The 18,827-nt window shown below is 34.6% G+C and overlaps 1 protein-coding gene across 10 annotated transcripts in view; it reads right to left on the reverse strand.

Moving 5' to 3' along the window:
• FAM172A (family with sequence similarity 172 member A) overlaps positions 1 to 18,827 on the reverse strand; it is a 415,825-nt gene that overhangs the window by 186,706 nt on the left and 210,292 nt on the right. For all 10 annotated transcript variants that reach the window (XM_013994983.2, XM_013994986.2, XM_013994989.2 and 7 more), the window contains one exon: positions 5,798 to 5,917. In XM_013994983.2, the coding sequence (XP_013850437.2) occupies positions 5,798 to 5,917 (120 nt within the window). The remainder of the gene's footprint in view (positions 1 to 5,797; positions 5,918 to 18,827) is intronic.

An 18,827-nucleotide genomic window follows, 5' to 3' on the forward strand; every position in this document is an offset into this window, starting at 1 on the left:
CCAATGGTTTAATTCCTAATAACCAGGAATTTTCTAATTAAATCCTCAAACTCCACTTATATAAAGTGGGTATGGGTACTTATAGAGGAGGACAAAGATAAGGGAACTGACCCAACTTATAATTTGTTGGTATCAGAACTGGGGTTCAAGTCCAGGTCATCTTCTCCCAAGTTTCATGTACTTCTACTACACTGGGCTTGGAGGCCAGGGGTGGAGGCAGTGAGATGGAACAGTGGTAGTGAGGAAATCAGACTAAATGAAAGTTTATATTAGGAAACATATAGTTGGAAACAGATAATCAGATTATAGAGAAGGTCTTAAAGTCACAGAGAGGACAGGTGATGCAAGAGACAAGAGGCAATCAATATGATTCTGGAATGGCGTGGCAAAAAGTGTGTTTAAATAATATCAACCATGGTGTGGTCTATAGGATGGAATGGAGAGTAAAGAGTGCCAGTAGGAAAATGAGTATAGGAGTGCCCTATGATGAAGTGAACTGATGAAATTAACAACAGTGGGCACAGAGAGGAACTGCTGGTTGGTTAAATACGGGACAAAAGGAGACGAATTAACACAAAAATTAACAAGCTGAGTCATTTTGTTAAACAGTGAGACCTCCTAATACATACTAAAAATCATTTGAATAAAAGTCAAAAAGAAGTCAAATCCCAATACATAGGTAACTGCTGTGAAGCTTAACAAATCATATCCACATATGTAACTCTCTCCTTTTAAAACTCTAATTTGATATTTCATTCATCTTTAATCAAATTATTAAATATCCAGTATATGCAAACATTTCCCCCAAATTATCTGTTTATCTATATGATCATTACTCATTGTCTGTTGTGCTTGGATTCCCTTCATATCCAATTTGATATGCTTCTACAGGTGTGTATGGGGAAGAATATTACACTCTTCCTCTTCATTCAGCTTTTCAAATTCAATGTCACTAAGTCACAGAGAATTTCTCTCCTCTACATCTAATGTGTGCTTCTTCTGTACCATTACCACTACTTCTAATGTATATGTAATGTGTGCTTCTTCCATACCATTCCCACTGCTACTACTATTCCTACTTCTTTTATCCAGTGGAAAGCCTTTCACTGGATTTTACTTGGACTCTTGTGACTAACTCCTAAAATTACTGTTTTCAACAATCAATCAAATGATAATATCTATACTATATGCAAAAGATTAAACAAAATTGAATATAGGAGGCAAAAATAATATAACCTCTGGTTTCTCTCTAAGGAGCATACCAAAGTAGTTAGGGAAATTAAATGGTTTTCACATAAAACAACTGGAGAATTAAGACAGCATTTCGTACAAGTTGAAATCATTCTACTCATTAACACGCTATTTGTATCATGAGCAGTCAACTCAGAAATTCAAGTTATATTATAAATGGTGATTTATTTTTATTGCATTTCTTACATTTTAAAGTGTTTTTGGGCTGAATTGTTTTGATATTATAATGGCTCAATTTTTCTTTGGCTTTTCTGCTCTTATTCTACCTCTCTTCAATCCCCGATTCCCAGAAGCATATTTTTAGTTATACCTATTGATCACATTAAGCAGATATCCTACCAATATCCAATTTACTTTGTTCTTTGCAGACAAAATGTAAATGATGCTTCTTTAAGGTCATAGTAAACTGCATGTCACTAAAGGTAAAAACTAATTCTTTTAGTCCCATTCCACTTTCTTTTCAGTGTAAATCCAAATCATGCTCCAGGCAATTTTAAAAGATCAACTTAGAGTAGACTGAGGCTGAGTGTCCTCACACAGCTAAATCCAAAAAAATAGTCCTCTATCAGCTGCTGAAGGTCAGCTTAGGCTGCCTGGAGGCTAGGGAGCCCAGCGTGGAACAATGGCAGGAAAATAGAGTTCCCTTCACTCCTTAATTCACATGCAAGTGAGGTGCCAATCAAGTGCTGACAAGCCTGGAGAAACCAAAATCAAAAGTGGGTAGAGATACACTTTCAAAAGGAGCAAGTTTTCACACATTTCTAAGAGATGTTTTTAATGGTGGTTGTGAACATACCATGAATAACATGGAAAAGGAAATAAAATTAATAAGAAAAATACTAATTTTCTATTAACTGAGATGGTTTAATAAGCTAATGAAATGTATTTGCTAAAATTGTTTAATGTGTTCTATAAAAATATCAACATGTACTCTGAGTAAGGAAAGAAGTCTGAATGCAAATTGATGGATTGAACACTACAAACAGGGAAGCTAACGTGAGTTGAGCTTGGAAACTAGACACAGACAAGGAAAGCTAACTCATTTCCAAATAAAAGAAAAATTTAAGCTTGCTTGATTTTTGTCAAATTAACCATGATCTAGAAAGACAAGAGCAAAGCACTCTGAAATGACCAACAAGGGAAGCAATGGAATCACTTCATAAAGTGGCTGGTGAGAGAGATGATAAAAATGCTGAAAAAAACTACTCTGTTCTTTAAAGACAGTTAATTTTCAATAAATGAGTTTAAATTTTTAACAACTAATATAAGGCAAAAGTAAGCTGCATTACTTGCAGATGTCTTTCTAAATGAATTTCATAAATGACTGTGATTATGACTACTAATTCTATCTATCATATATAAAACTGAATTTCTTAGAAATTTAAGGCCTCAAAAATGATGGTTTAATTAATGATCACTTTATATACTGGTGTTATTTTAAATACACAGAAAATACACCATAAGATAGATACATTACATTTACTGAATTACTTTTAATGAATTGATAAAATTTATTATCAATTCATAAAATAAATAGTTCTTCCCTATTTATTCAAGTTCTTTGCTTTAATAGCTAAATGATGAAATTGCTATGAGAGCTGTCTTATCAACATCTATTTTTACTAGGACCACAGAAAGCTTAGAGAATTAGAAACTTGAGTTGTTACCATATGACAAGAATAAAAGCAGTGAAAGGCATATTTTTAGAATCACTTTTTTCATTATTATAGTCAACTGTATGCTATTTTATGAGGATAGGCCTGATCGAGTTCCAAGATTTACTACCATAAAAGGAATATTGGTTTTGAAAATAAATCTCTAAACTATAATGCATTCTTCAGGAGAAATTCAACATTTCAAGACAGGATATAATAAGAAATTAGGTTCTCTGTTTTTAAAAATAACAATTAGCAAAATATGAAAGCTCTACAATTGTTTTGTGCTCTAAATTTAAAAGTAATTTTTTAGATATCCATTAGTAGAACTTTTAAACTACAATTATACATAATTTTAATTCAACAAATTTCAACATACATTTTAGCATAGGTCATAGGTCTTGACTGGTACTTGTTTTTCAAACAATAAGCACTACAAGTAATTACATGTACTATTGAAACTGTACTAGCCACACAGTTAACATTTAAAATAAATTTTCTTAAAATTCATGACCTAAAAACCAAGAATATGAACTTAAATGAGAATGGTAGAAAAACAATCTCCATGCATTCCAACATGATGCTACAAACTATGACTGTTCCATCCATAAGGGGTGTGTGTGTGTATGTGTGTGTGTAAAGCTTTTAACAAAGGTCACAATTTTATGATAATTTTTTAAAGGTTCAATTTTATTGAAATCCAAGGGATTTCAAGGTCTGATGCATATAATGTAGTATTGGGACAAAAAACTAAACCATATAACTTAAGAAGTTCACAACTCACTTTCTTATAAAGTTAATATTAAAATTTTAATCCATGCAAAACAATTTCACATATGTAATACTTATGTTGAAAAATCCTGAGAAAATAAATTTTGTCAACATTTTAAACACCATGACTTTTCCCCTAGAATAATGAGGGGAATAGGAAAGAACATTATTTATCTTCAGGCAAAAATAAAAAATTTAAACACATTTTATTATTTTTTGTTGTTTACCAATGCTGTCTTTCAAAAATCCTTTTGAAATGAAGTAGAAACATAATGGCCTTGAATATATTAAGCTTTGTCAAATATTTTTGTAAAACTTATCAGGTACAGTGTTACATATTTAGAGGAAACTTTTTCAATAGGTTATGAACTACCTTTTTTTTAGTTGCCACCATCTGTACACCCCCTTGATATACCCCTATCAAAGTTGCTTGACAAAAAGTAGCGAATACATGAAGTTGAGATAATCGCCATTAATATTTTAAAATCTAAACAAGGTATATTACATTAAATAGACTTCTCAGTCCTGGTGTTGCCTGACAGATATGTGATGTGCCAGTGGTTATATTATATTCCTCCTCCCATGCATGCACCTCCTGCAGAGATAGCAGACTACAGAAGCTGACCCTTACTGAGACCATCTTGTCTCTCTGACAAAGCTCCTTTTTAACTTCTTACTTACTGGTTACTTCCTGTGATGGAGAAAAACTTTAGCTCAGCTTGTGATAATTTCACAGGCCCTGAGGACCCTGACCCTAATAGCCTCAAGGTCAGAAGTCAAGTCTTGTTCTGAAACATCTGTGTGCTTTATATTAAAGTGGAACAAAAGTGGAGAAATATCCACCAGTGTGTGACAAGAAGGATAGGCAAAATGGGACTGACACACTGGTCATCTGTTACTCTGGCATCTTAAGTTCATTTTTAAAACTGTCCAAAACTCACTTAAATTCCAAATTTGATATACAAAAGGTTTTTGTTAACTGTCTTAAAGTAAAAAGAAAAAAGAAATTTATGTTTTAAAACCTTAAGTTGCCCAATATATATTAAAATAAATTAATTCAGCAAAGCTAAAAGTACTTGAATATAATTTCTAAAAAGTGATAGCAATTTAAGAAAGAAGTAATTTAACTTATTTACTGAACTCAAGAGAGCACAGCATTTGTAAATTTAGGGTAGCTGAAGTATTCTCAGGTGTCACCACTAGTTTCACATCTAAATCATGTGGTAAATAATAAAGCGCAAGGGAGCTGAAAATGTCATGGGAATATATTTTATTTCCATGACGAAGAGAAATGTACAGCAAAGTTTAGAAACATGAATATTAGATAACGAAGCCTGGGCTTGCTGTTAATGTCCACTTCAGGTTATTTGGATTTAAAATTATCAAGTGCACTTTTATTAAATTAGTCATTTTATTAGAGCGCTAGTATCTTCCTGTGACAAGGGATGATGGACATGGAGCACATTTTTAGGACTGATTATATCTCATTAATCATTCATATCAGCACAAAGTATGACAATTGTAAAATTGCATATAATACAGAAAGAATTTAGAAATCTTGATAGGTTTTTTTCTATCAAGTACACATAATCTTAACCTCAAGAATAAGGTTATTTTGAAATGCAAAGATTTTTATGACCAAGCAATAAGTTCCCCTTCCAAGCAAATTAAGCCTTCTGATAGTTTTAATAATAATTACATAGACTCTACTCACTAACTTGTGGAGAAAGTATAGTCATGTCAGTTAAAGATTATCAAAATATTCCCAAACATTCAAAGCGTCTCTTGAAATTTTAAACACTTTACAGATAATATATGCTTCAATAGTGTACAAATAAAAGAGGAATCACAAATAGCATAAAATGTATGGAAAGTGGAGCTCTACAGTAGAAATTAAAAAAGCAATATGTAAGTAAGGAACAGGCAAAAAGATTTCTGGTTAGCACTGAAAAGCTCTGCCATAATAAAAGAAAGAAGTATACTCTTTTAAAACATCATGAAAATTATCTACTCAGTACTTAATTTTCATCCTATAAAATAATGATGCCAAGAAAAAGGGAGTGAAAAAGACAAGCCTGTAAGGGGCTTGGAAATTAAAATAGAGTTAAATGTGCACTTACGAGTTCAACAAAAGCAAGTCCTCCATAGCTGTGGGCAACAAAAAATACATTCTCAGCTGCAGATTGGGCTATGAAATGGTCCCACACATAGATGGCGTGTTCTTCAGGAGAACCATTTTCCTATAAAGAAAATAAATACCATATATTACATACTGTCTCTAATTATTATCAAGTGATCAAAGATTAAATTACATGCTTGCTTACACAGCTTAAAAAATAAGATGGTTATAGCTTATTGAAATAATAAAAAAGAACTACACTGAAAATTCAAATTAGGGAATGAATTAGTATTAAATTACTAGTAAATTACTGCTAAACTTTACTCTTACTAAATCTTCCGAAAGAAAATATTTAAAATAAGCACATTTTTGAGGGGAAATTGCTCATTCTGGGTATAACTGAAATATTAAAATATATCTTAAGTACATTAGAATTGCATAGTAGAAAGTTAAAGTGGTCTTATGATAAAACTGTAACACTAAGAAAAGTAAGATACATTTCTATACATATATCTGAAAATACTTATATATACATCTATATTATTTGATTTATAAAATTTTAAGTAACTATGTGAACTGAAAATAAGAAAATTAACAACAAATGTTTTCTATTACATTATTTTAAAAATATGCTTTTTTCCTAAAAGCATTTTCCATACATATTTTATTTCTAGAACTGTGAGAAATCTAAACATATAAACCTGAACATTTTACATTTCTCCTAACTTGCAAAACCCTCATAAACGTATGAATATTGCTTTAATTCCAAAAGTTCTATAATAACTTCATTTTATTGTATTTATTTCTATAGCTGACACATTTTGTGGTCAAAGCTAAAACATGGATACTGAGGGGGAAAAAAAATGAATCAAAGAGCTAAACAAACCCAAATTGCTAAAAACTAAAACAGATCATGAAAATGTTTTGTCTGAATATTTCTTGGAAGCTTTAACACCAAAAGACTAATTCCCTAAGAATGTCATGGTACTAAATGATGAGCACAATTTATTTACATTTTCCATCTTAGAAAATTTTAAATGTCATATTAGGGTTCTTATGTATGGCTTCACTTGCCATCAGAAGCTACTGTTCCCTAATATCTGTCTCCATTCTAAACTTCTCATCAGAGATCCAAACCCAAGGTCATTTCCTTTTGAATGCCCCACAGATACTTCAAACTTGACCAATTCAATATCATGATAAAAATTTCCTCTCCAAACCTCTGTCACTGTCTTTTCTCATCTCTAGCTGTAATCTGAACATCATCTCTCATGTCTCTCTCTCTCTCAAACTCCACATAAAATTTATCATTAAAAACTTGTTGATTCCATCCCCCCCACTATCACTTAAAGCCATTCTCCATTCTCATTTCCTCTGGCTTCGCCCAAGCTCATTCTTTCACAAGTGGGTGACCGAAGCAGTCTCCAGTCCAGTTTCCCTAACTCTAGGAATGCCCATTTAAATGCTTTCTCTAATTCTACAGTGAGAATAACCTTTTGAAAATGCAAATATGATCATTTTGTCATGTTACTCACTCCCTGCTTAGACCCCTCTGAAGTGTTTTCATTGTCCTCAGTATCAAGTTCAAACTCAGAATGACACTAAGGCCTTATATGAACTGACTTTAGCCTTGCAATGTATCTGAAAAATATGATGATCGAAAAGATACCCTTTTCTCCCCATGAGAGACCACAGAGAACACTCTGTGTTCCAATTTCAGGGAACAACTTGTAGTAACCTAACTGTACCATAATTTTCTTATCTCTGGGCTGCTGTTTAGAAAGTGATCTGAGTACTCTGCCTTTACTTTATCCACCACCTTTATCTGCACAACTGCCACTTATCTTCAGAACTCAAGTGAAACCTCACCTTCCAGTGAAAGTCTTCCCCATCATTCCTAAGGCTATGTGATGTCCTCCAACCACAGCCTGTGCATGTTCCCACTACCGCATTGAACAGTCTGTACTGTAACTGCTTGTTAGATTATGAAACTCCTGAGGCCAAGAGCTGTGTCTTGTTCATTAAATCTTAGGGTAACAAGTAACAAAAGCACAGTGTTTATCTTCAGAATGATTACTTAGAACCTTGTAGTTATATATTAAAATACAAATATACTTTCGAAGATATCTATTAGTAATATAAATATAAAATTACCCACATATAAAGTATACAAAATAAATAAAAGAATCCTAATTGGAAGGAAACCCTTGTAGAGCATTTTTGGCTTTAATAATTTAACTTTCGGAGTTCCCGTCGTGGCGCAGTGGTTAACGAATACGACTAGGAACCATGAGGTTGCGGGTTCGGTCCCTGCCCTTGCTCAGTGGGTTAACGATCCGGCGTTGCCGTGAGCTGTGGTGTAGGTCGCAGACGCGGCTCGGATCCCGCGTTGCTGTGGCTCTGGCGTAGGCCGGTGGCTACAGCTCCAATTCAACCCCTAGCCTGGGAACCTCCATATGCCGCGGGAGCGGCCCAAGAAATAGCAACAACAACAACAAAAGACAAAAAAAGACCAAAAAAAAAAATAATTTAACTTTCACTAGTTCAATAAGTAGAAAAATAGTTATTAAAATCCATATAGTGGTTAACTCTAAGGATGAGAGACAGAGTTTTGACTGGGAAATAGACTTCTAGTGGCTGGTAGTATTTCATTTTTTGACTGGGGTAGAAGTTACACAAGTGTGTTCTTTATGGTATAGTTAACTGCCTAATACATATTTAGCACTTTTCTGCACATACACATATATATATAGAGAGAGAGAGGGAGAGAGAAAGAGTGATCACAGATTTTATTATATAAATCTTTAAGAGTCAAGAAAGGTATTGTTAATAATTATACTAGGAGAACAGGTCTAAATTGGGACCATCCAGAGAAAAAATCCAGACATCCGGTTTCCCTAGTTATATCTCACAGTGAAAGAAATGTAAAAACAAAACAGGAAGGGAGGTAACAGAGTTTCTACTAGAGAAGTAACAATCTTCAATACCTGTGCTGGTCCTAAGTATTCTTCTACATCTGGACAGAATGAAAACATACAGGAGATTAGAATACTCTGTCCCCACTAGGCTCTGGGCTGGAAGTGGAAATCTAAGAATGATAAGAAGTAAGCCATGATCCTGGTCTTCAGTGTGTTTGCAATATTATAAGGGGGTTAATGCATGAAGATAGGACAGGCAGAAGTCTGTAAGGGGTATTACTTTCTCTATTCCTGATGGGCTGTCTCAACACCAAGTCCAACAGGTCTGTTATAAATTCATACTACCTGATCTCAGCAAAGTCCTCCCTGCTTTCTTCTCACAGTCACCAATTCTTCCTTTATACTGTGAAGGCCTATCTGCCCATCGCTTTCTTTCCCACCTCATTGAGTCCTCTTATAGGAATCTTAACTAGTCTTTTCCTCCTAAAACCTGACTCTAACCATCCCACTCTCCTGCCTAAAAGGTCATTAACTGCAATGGTTATCATCGCCTACAAAATAAGTAACTGAAACTCTCTAGCCAACATTTCTAAATATATCTTTCCAGTCTTTCTTCTTCTTATTTTTAGGGATCTTATTCATGCTCCAGGAAAATCTGGGTTACAGACAAAAAGTCTGAAAACCTTAGACAAAAACTCTATCATGAAATTCAGTCTGGGATCTTATGGGTAATGCAGCTCAGACTAGGCAAAACCTAAAGGTAGAGAGCACTTCCAAGGGGGCAGTTCGGCTTTCCACATATGAAGTGATAGACTATCCTACTATTTAGGGTGATGGTACAGTGAATGGAAAGGAAGGGATGGAATAAGTCATTACAAAGGAAGAATAGGAAAACTTTGTGACTCATAGGATATAAGGGAAATTGCCAACTGGGCCCAAATGACCCACCTATGAGTGAAGGAGAACTAAGAATCAACAGTTCTTTCCACTGTTCATATATAAAGATTAGTGTTTTCAGAGGTTAGTACTATAGCTGAGTCTTTTCTTCTACAATCTATGGAGATGATAGGCTATTAATAATGGTCTATGAGAAGTAGGAAAAGAAACCTCAAGAATCCATGTGCCCCCCCACCCCCGAAAAAATATTTTTAGCCTGAGTCTAAGATTGTCATATTGTTTTTTGGTTTTAGATTTTAACACCTAATGTTTTTTTTTTTTTATTACTCAAATGAATTTGTCACATCTGTAGCTGTACAATGATCATAACAATCCAATTTCACAGGATTTTCATCCCATAGCCCAGCACATCCCCCCACCCCCAAAACTGTCTCCTCCGGAGACCATAAGTTTTTCAGTGTCTGTGAGTCAGCATCTGTTCTGCAAAGAAGTTCAGTCTGTCCTTTTTTCAGATTCCACATGTCAGTGAAAGCATTTGATGTTGGTGTCTCATTGTATGGCTGACCTGACTTAGCATGATAATTTCTAGGTCCATCCATGTTGCTAAAAATGCCGGTATTTCATTCCTTTTAATGGCTGAGTAATATTCCACTAACACCTAATGTTCTGAAAAGCAAGACTCAATGGAAAAAACATCTATGTTATCTGCTTAGGAAGTTGTCCACAGGCACAACTAAACCATTACACAAGATTATTCCAGGCTGCACTTGACATCCACTGACCCAAAAAGACACAGGGTAGGAATCACAGTTTGCTTTCAGGGCAGTACCAGGCATTCCTTTTAGTCAAAGTCTCACAGCAGTTCCTGTAGTAGATTGCAAGGCATAACCTTGCAGGAGTTATTCTTTTGGCCATGAGGTATAAGCTTAGGAGTGAGGGAATCAGACTCACATTGGGCAGATAAAGGAATTACCCTGCATTAAGTCTTATAACCTACAGATGCCAATACGTCTTGCAACAACTCCATAAGGCATGGTTTCCAGGGCCCTTGCCTGCTGGGAGTGGCCAATTACAAGGGCTAGTACCCTCAGGGAAGATCAGAATTGTGGTATTTATAGTCCACTCTAATCCTTCTAATCTAGGAGTTCCCATTGTGGTGCAGTGGAAATGAATCCAACTAGTATCCGTGAGGTTGTGGGTTCGATGCCTGGCCTCACTCAGGATCTGGCATTGCAGTGAGCCGTGGTGTAGGTGACAGATGCAGCTTGGATCTCAAGTTGCTGTGCCTGTGGCTGGCAGGTGTAGCTCCAATTTGACCCTTAGCCTGGGAACCTCCATATGCCACGGGAGTGGCCCTAAAAAGCAAAAAAAAAAGCAAAAAAAAAAAAAAATCCTTCTAATCTAGATACAGCTTACCAATCAGGAGTCATTTTCTACCACAGGCACTACTGCCCAACAATCAACCACTTAGAGCAGATACTAGAGTATGCTTCCAGAGCCCCGTTGGGTTACAGGCACTCATTTTCTGGGCTGTGCAACTATTCTCAGCTGATACCTTTAGCTGAGGTACTTTCTAGGAATTGCTCTCAGCCAAATAATGCTATCTTGCCTAAAGTTAAAATCCCACTTCTGAGGTAATTTACATCCAATGACTGGTTGAGATGATGTGAATCTATAAAGGACCTATCTCTTGCCTCAAGGCAGGATATTTTTGAAAAGCCATCCCAGATCTGGAGATCACCAAGGAGTCAAATGAGGACTTGGTTCTGACTAAATTACAGTTCAACTACTGAAAAACTCTTTTTTTTTTTTTTTTCTCCTATAGGTGTCCATCACAAGAGAACTCCCCAAAAACTTCCTGCATACAACTTCAGAGTTGTTAACTAGGAAACTAGACTTAAGATACCACCTTATCAGGCTTCCAGGGATAGTTAGAAAGTTAACTGAAGGTCAGATTCTCATACAGAAGGGGAAAGAGTTTTGCTAACCTTTGACCCCTAGCATCTTACAAGAAATATAGGTAAGTATTTACATCTATTTACATGTATTATTATCCTACCTATGTTTATAACAACTATAAAATATTGTTGGCTCAAGTTTACATGTCAGTTCTATGGTGGCTTACATTGAGTCCTGTACTATTTCACTGGTTCTTCTCTATCCTGCTATTTATTTAATCTGCCATGTCACTTTTTCCTTCTAGAATATAAGCAATTTGAAGGCAGATTCTCTTTTGATCCCACTATAAATACAAGGCACGCTATAGGCATTTAATAAACGACCAACAATGCTAGTGCAATTGGTAATGATACTGTCGACAAAGTACCATGAAGTGCATTTCAAAAAACAAGACAAAGGAGTATTCAAATTTCACTTCAGGAATTTAGCCTCTAATATTCTGGAATGTGGCAAATGATTGATGCTCAAAGATGTTCATCACTGTCCCATTTATAGAAACAAAAATCTGGACCGCATTTACATGTCCAATGTGAAGATAAATATTTAAGCTTATCTAAGAAAATATTAAGTAGCTATTCAATAAGTTTATAAAGTAATAATAATATAGGCAGTTCATCTAATTTTATAGGTAGTATAACCTTCACTATGTGAAAAGGCTTCAAAAAGATGAGAAAGAATCAAATAATACTAAAAGCAGCTGCTTATGGATGGTGGGATTATGAATATTTTCTATTTTTAGCTTCTTTACATCTTTCTGAACTTTCAAATCAGTACAAAGTGAATGCTCTTTATAATAAAACAAGTAAATAACACTAAAAAATATCAGAATTCCTATTGAATAATTACTTCTGGATTCATAGTGGGAATAAAATTTGAGCTGGATCTTTACATCTTCATAGCTAACAAATTGTAACATTGGTGCTGAACCCACTGCACTACTACAAGCAGCAAATTAAAAGGGATGTTTCAAATAGATTCAAAAGTAAAAACTGATACCTGAAAACCTGACAATAACTGAAGAAAGAGAAAACTCACAAAAAATCAGAAGAGTACATATAGCAGAAGGAATCTGAGACTATTAGCATTGTTACAGAACAACATAAGGGCAGTACAGCATTTAAAGCACAATAACTGATAGGAACAATAGTGCTCTTGAATCATCACAAGAAAGTTAATGATGCTATGTGATTTCCATTTTTGAAGGACTAGTGGCATTATGATTAAATAGTTTTATTCAAAATATTATTTTTAAAAACAGGTGATAAACGAGATAAACTTTAGCTATAAAAAACCTAGCTTTCTGATGTGACTATTTCCTAGGGCTTTCATAAATTTATGGCTTTGTAGTTACTATCATAGTGTTTAGGAGAGCCAAATCCGCATCATTACAAGATGTATCAAATTCTGACAAATATTTGCTGCCACCTACAAGACAGTTAAGCACAATAATGGTAGTACAGGAATTAACAAAACTGGAGTAGTTTTAAATAAATATTTGGGACATTACATTACTGAAATCCCAATTTTATAAATGAGGTGATGCTGTTCTAAGGAACATTTGTGTCATTCCAACCTAGAGCTCACACTGTGTCCACAATCATTATATATTTATAAACCATAATCCAGAGAGTGTATACTACCAGTAGTGTATTTTGAAATTAAACAGATTTCAAAAGGAAAGATGTTCTAATAGCCTCAATTACAGAAATGCAAACATACTAAATCTACTTTACAGGTTTCTCCATGAATTTCACATTAGAGTGCATTTTGTATTGAGTAACTTCAAGTTGAATGGTTTTAGAATATGTAAATATAGGAAGTGCATGAAAAGACAAAAGTAAATCCAATTTGCCAGTGGTAGAATGCATGGAATATTTACAACGTGGAATTCGGCAGTATTCAGAGTCTAGGATGAATTTCCTGATATACTTCTTGCCATCGTTAATTGTTAAATGCCAAACAGAAGTGATACAGTAACCAAAGCCTTATCAACTATACCAGATTCTACTACCTAGGCATTGCAAGGTCTGCATTTATGATGGACTACCTGAGCTGATAACACATGGAATTATCTAAACAACATTTGCATATTTGTGTAATTATTTTCTAAGGTTAATTAGCTCCTGTAAAGCATTTCGCCCTTTGAGACTGCTTACAGTGACAGGTTCACATATTTTCTGAACCATTGCCAAATTTGACAGATTTTTCTTCAGCTAACCTGTTGCTACAAAGTTATAAAATGAGTGCTCCTGTAATACATATTTCAAACTCAAAATTGATTTTAGGAACAGTAAAATGCAGAAGGAATAAATTTCAAGATTTTAAAAATGTCCAGTTTTAAAATCAAAACTTCAAGATTATTTTACTTCATATAAATCTTTCTGTGATTATGATGAAAATCAAACGAAGAAAATTTCTTTGTAAATAGTAAAATCTAGCATTTTTTACTTGAACCAGCACATACACGTCATTAACTTCAGTTGTGTCCACCTCTCTCTCTTTCCGACACACTTAACATACACACATCTCCCCTCATCAGCAGTACCCTTACTACTACCACTGATTTGCTATCTACACTGGAGAGATCAGCTGGAGAAAGAACAGTAATAGAAAAAACACATTTTTTAATGGCGAAACCTACAAATCAAAGTTATTTCTTTTAAAAAGCTAAGACCTCATTAGGCAAAATATAGTTCAATAAAATCCAAATAGGATGCAGATAGCCAAGTTAGAGGGATTTATGAGGATACAAAAATGTAAGTTAACTTCTTGCACCCAACCAATCCACAGGTACAAGATAAAAGAAAATTCACATTTTTAGGAATTGGCTAGTAGGGTGTGCTTCCAGAAAAAATGAAACACAATACCATATGGCCCTAATCCAGAAATACATATGCAAGAAAATCATATGGTTTAGCTTTAAACTTTTAGATGTCTTTTAACTCCTTAGTACATGAACAAAGTATAAATTGTATATTAGTAAAAAACAAAACATCTATAAGAGCAGTTCAGTGCAAAATATATTTTATAATGTCACATGGAAGATAATTTTACTTTAATATGGTTAAATATTCCTGGATTAAAAATCTATCTTCATTTTGATATTTTAAAATATGTTACCCTTTAAGAAGTATAAGCATTTCTGTTTAATGATTATCAAGGGATTAAGAGTATATATGAACACATAATAACTGATGTTACAGCATATATCTAGTGAAAACATCTTTAAAAATAAAGGACCATTATTTGGTCTTTAAATATTAAATGGAACTATATGAAGTTACTAATATTAGACATGTTTTCACATTGATGGCAATTTCATAAGATTTAACTTCAAATATAATGAAAATAAAAGAATCCATAAGTTGGCGATACCTTGAAACTATCCATTTTTTCCTACTTTTAGGTGTCAAGATATTGACAGCCATCAATCTTGGAGACAGATTCAAGGCTATAGCACTTGTCAATATGGCTATCTTTAATAAACTATAAATGGTTATAAACAGAAGACATTCATAATGATTACAAATGACAAAGGATCAGTATTCAGAACCAGAGCAAACACATTTGAATTTCTACAGATATTTTAGGCTTAACATGTCCCAAAGCAAACTCTTTTTAGGTCTTCCAGTTCCTCCTGTCTGTTCTCCTTTTAGTTTCTCTCATCTTGTCAAGTGGTACTTCCACTCACCCAGTTGTTCAAGCCAAAAATCTGGAAGTCATCCTTGACAACTTTCTCTTCTTCTATCTCTCATATTCATCCAATTTAATTTATCCTCCAAAATATTTCTAAAATCCGTAAACTTCTCTTCAATTCCATTCTTACTATCTCCACACAAGCTATTATCTTATCTTGCCCAGCAAGCTAACCTCTTGAACTGGCTACATGCTTTCTCTCATTTAGTCTTTAAAATGACTTTATGACATCGACACTCTAATTATCCCATTTTACAGAGATTAACGATTTTGTTCAAGATCAGACAACTTGCCAGATTACAAAATAGTCTATCTGGTTCTACCATCTGAACTTCTACTCTATACTACCACTTCTTTTAAATGATATGTGTTAAACTTTATCTTTTTATAATCTGTTTAAATATAAAATTTAAACAATTAACTAATAAGAAGTTAGTAAAAAATTGGGCTAAGCAAATAATTTTGACTTATTATTTATAGAAATGGTGCCAAATGTTTTGTGACTGGGCCATAATTGCCATAAAATGGGTATAACCTGGCATGCAAGGCAGATAGAGCTGGTAGCAGTCTTAGATTCCAAAACTATGCTTCTGAGCATTTCCACTCAAGTAAACATCCTACTCATTTTAATAAAACTTAGGCTCTCCTCTCTCAGTGCAATCTAATATAATCATAATCATCCTTCTATAGCATATACTGAGGCAGGCATGAAACTAAATACTTTATAGGTATTAACTCACTTAATTCTCACAACAGTCCTATGAAGTACTATTATTATCCTCTTAATCAGATAAACAGGCAAAAAATGAATAAAGAGCCTACTCAAGAAAATTGCTAGTACATGGAAGAGCCAGAATTCAAACCCAGGTAGTCCAACTCCATATCTATAATCTTAATCACTTTATGCCATGTTAAAAGACCTTTAATATCCTTTCTTCTATGTAGAAATAATCAAGGTTTTTGCTCTTTGTAGCAATGAACCAAATGGCAAAGGGGCTTTAAAAAAGGGACAGGAGTGGTATTTATGTAGATATAATGTACTGTGGGCCAGGTTCATATGAAAAAAGACTTTCTATGTGAAATAAAGCAATTTGTTTTCTGAAAGTTAAATGTGTCCTTCTTTTCCTTGAATCTCTTCTTCCACCTTATGACAGTGAAACTGAACCTAGCTTGAGATCTATTAATTATTTTCTGCCATTTAGTCATCCATGAAAAGGAAAAAGGTTAAGTGAGAGCATCTAGACACAAAACTACATATTGTACAATTCACTTCATAGGAAGTTCTAGAAAAATAAAAAGCTATAGTGTTAGAATCAGTGGTTGGCAAGGTCAGAAAGTGGGCAGAGGGAACTAATTGCTTTCGGGCATAAGAGAAAATTTTTTGGGGTGATGGATTTTTTTTTTTTTACCATGATTGTGGTATTGATTACACAGTGACATACACTTACCAAACACATACAACTTTTCACTCAGAATTGGTACAATTTATCATGTATAAATTATATCTCAATAAGGCAAACCAAAAAATGGTGGCAAATTTTTTATATAGTCACCAAACTTATTTTTTTTAATAAAAAAATTTTATTGGAACACAGCCATGTTCACTTGTATTATCTATGGTTGCTTGCACCTCAAAACAGTATAGCTCAAAACAGAGTCCACAAGGCCTACAAATTTCAATTACATACTCTTTGGTTTTTTAAGAAAAAGTTTGTTGACCCTTGGTTTAAATATTTGTGATCTGACAGCATTATCTACCCCAAACCTATAAGCACTATAGCTATATATATAAACAAACTGTATATATACCAAAGACATAAATCCACAAGGCTTAGGAGGACAAAGGAGGAGAAAATACAATGACAATTGGAAGATGGTGAGCAGATATAAGAATGGTAACTGATTTACCAAATCTGAGAGAGTCAAATCCCAAGCTGGCAGTGGGGAAAGATGAAAACCCACTCCATGGGAGTTCCTACTGTGGCACAACGGGATCGGCAGTGTCTCTGCAGTACCAGGACACAGTGCCTCTGCAGCACAGTGGCTAAAAGGGTCTTTGGTGTAGGTCGTGACTGTGGCTTGGATCTGATCCCTGGCTTGGGAACTCCATATGCTGCAGAATGGCCAAAAATGGGAAAAGAAAAAACACACTCCATGAAACAACAAAATATTTAAGAAAATTTCTCATAACATTACCTGTTGGACTGAAAGAGCTGACAAAGTACTCAGTATAGTGGGTGGAACCAGATCTATGTAAAGGTATATCATTGAGAAATCTAGAACCCAGGAACAAGAATATTCTATAAGTTTCAAGAAAGAAAAATGAAAGATTAGGATTCAGAACAACTTTGGACTTTTTAATAGCAACAGAAGAATCAAGATGATGATTTTTTAAAGTTTTTTAAAATTCAAAAGACAAATAATTTCCTACTTACAATTCTATACCCAGCCAAAATGTCATCAAATATAAGTGTAAGACAAAGACATTTCAGACATAAGGACTAAAACAAAAACAAACAAAAAATATCATATCTCATTACCCTCTTCTCAAAAAACAACTGGGGTGTTCCTGTTGTGGCGCATTGGAAATGAATCCGACTAGGAACCATGAAGTTGTGGGTTCGATCCCTGGCCTCGCTCAGTGGGTTAAGGATCTGGTGTTACCATGAGCTGTGGTGTAGGTTGCAGACGTGGCTCAGATCCCGTGTTGCTGTGGCTGTGGTGTAGGCCAGCAGCTGTAGCTCCGACTGGACCCCTAGCTTGGGAACCTCCATGTGCAGCAAGTGCGGTCCTAAAAAAAAAAAGCAAGCAAACAAACAAAAAACAACTGGAAGATGTGTTCCTTCAAAGTAAGAAATAAACCAAGAAAGATGAAGGCATGAACCACAGGAAATAGAAGAAAGTGACAGAAGGAATTCTTCAGAAATACAGTAAAGGAAGATGCCAGGATGATAGCCGGACATCAGATGAAGTGGGCAAACAAGCTAGCTAGCTGGTAGCAGTGTGACTTAAGACACAAATAAGCTGAGGGCTGTCATCACTATGACCCCCAATACAAATGCATCATCATCTTATGACATAATGACCCAATGACCAAATGAGCCTGGCCTAGTTTTGGATTTTCCTAACCATTTGCTAATGAGATTAATTAATGCTCTGTCACTATTTCACCTAAGGAGACTCATTACACTTCACAAACGTGTTGTGCTTTCATTAACTTAGGATCTAGAGATAGACCAGAAGAAGTTTAGAAATAGGGAACATAGCACATTCCCTCTAGCCATATTCTGCTGATTTCCTCTGCCAGCTGTTCCAACTATTGAAAGCCATATGTTTTTCAAGACTATATTGTCTCTTGACTTTCCTAGAAGAGGGCTGTTGTAAATGTTCAGGGAAGCTGAAGTTACAGCATGATCCCAAATATGTTTTCAGATTATCTGCTACTAGGAGCTTACATCTAATACTAGCAGTATTTTCTTTTCCTTACACATCTAGGTCTGTGTTTGCTGCTCAACATTTCAAACTGAACACTACATTACAGATAGTAATGGTTGTAGTTTG

Source organism: Sus scrofa, chromosome 2 (genome assembly GCF_000003025.6).
Source record: "Sus scrofa isolate TJ Tabasco breed Duroc chromosome 2, Sscrofa11.1, whole genome shotgun sequence".
Lineage (NCBI taxonomy): Eukaryota > Metazoa > Chordata > Mammalia > Artiodactyla > Suidae > Sus > Sus scrofa.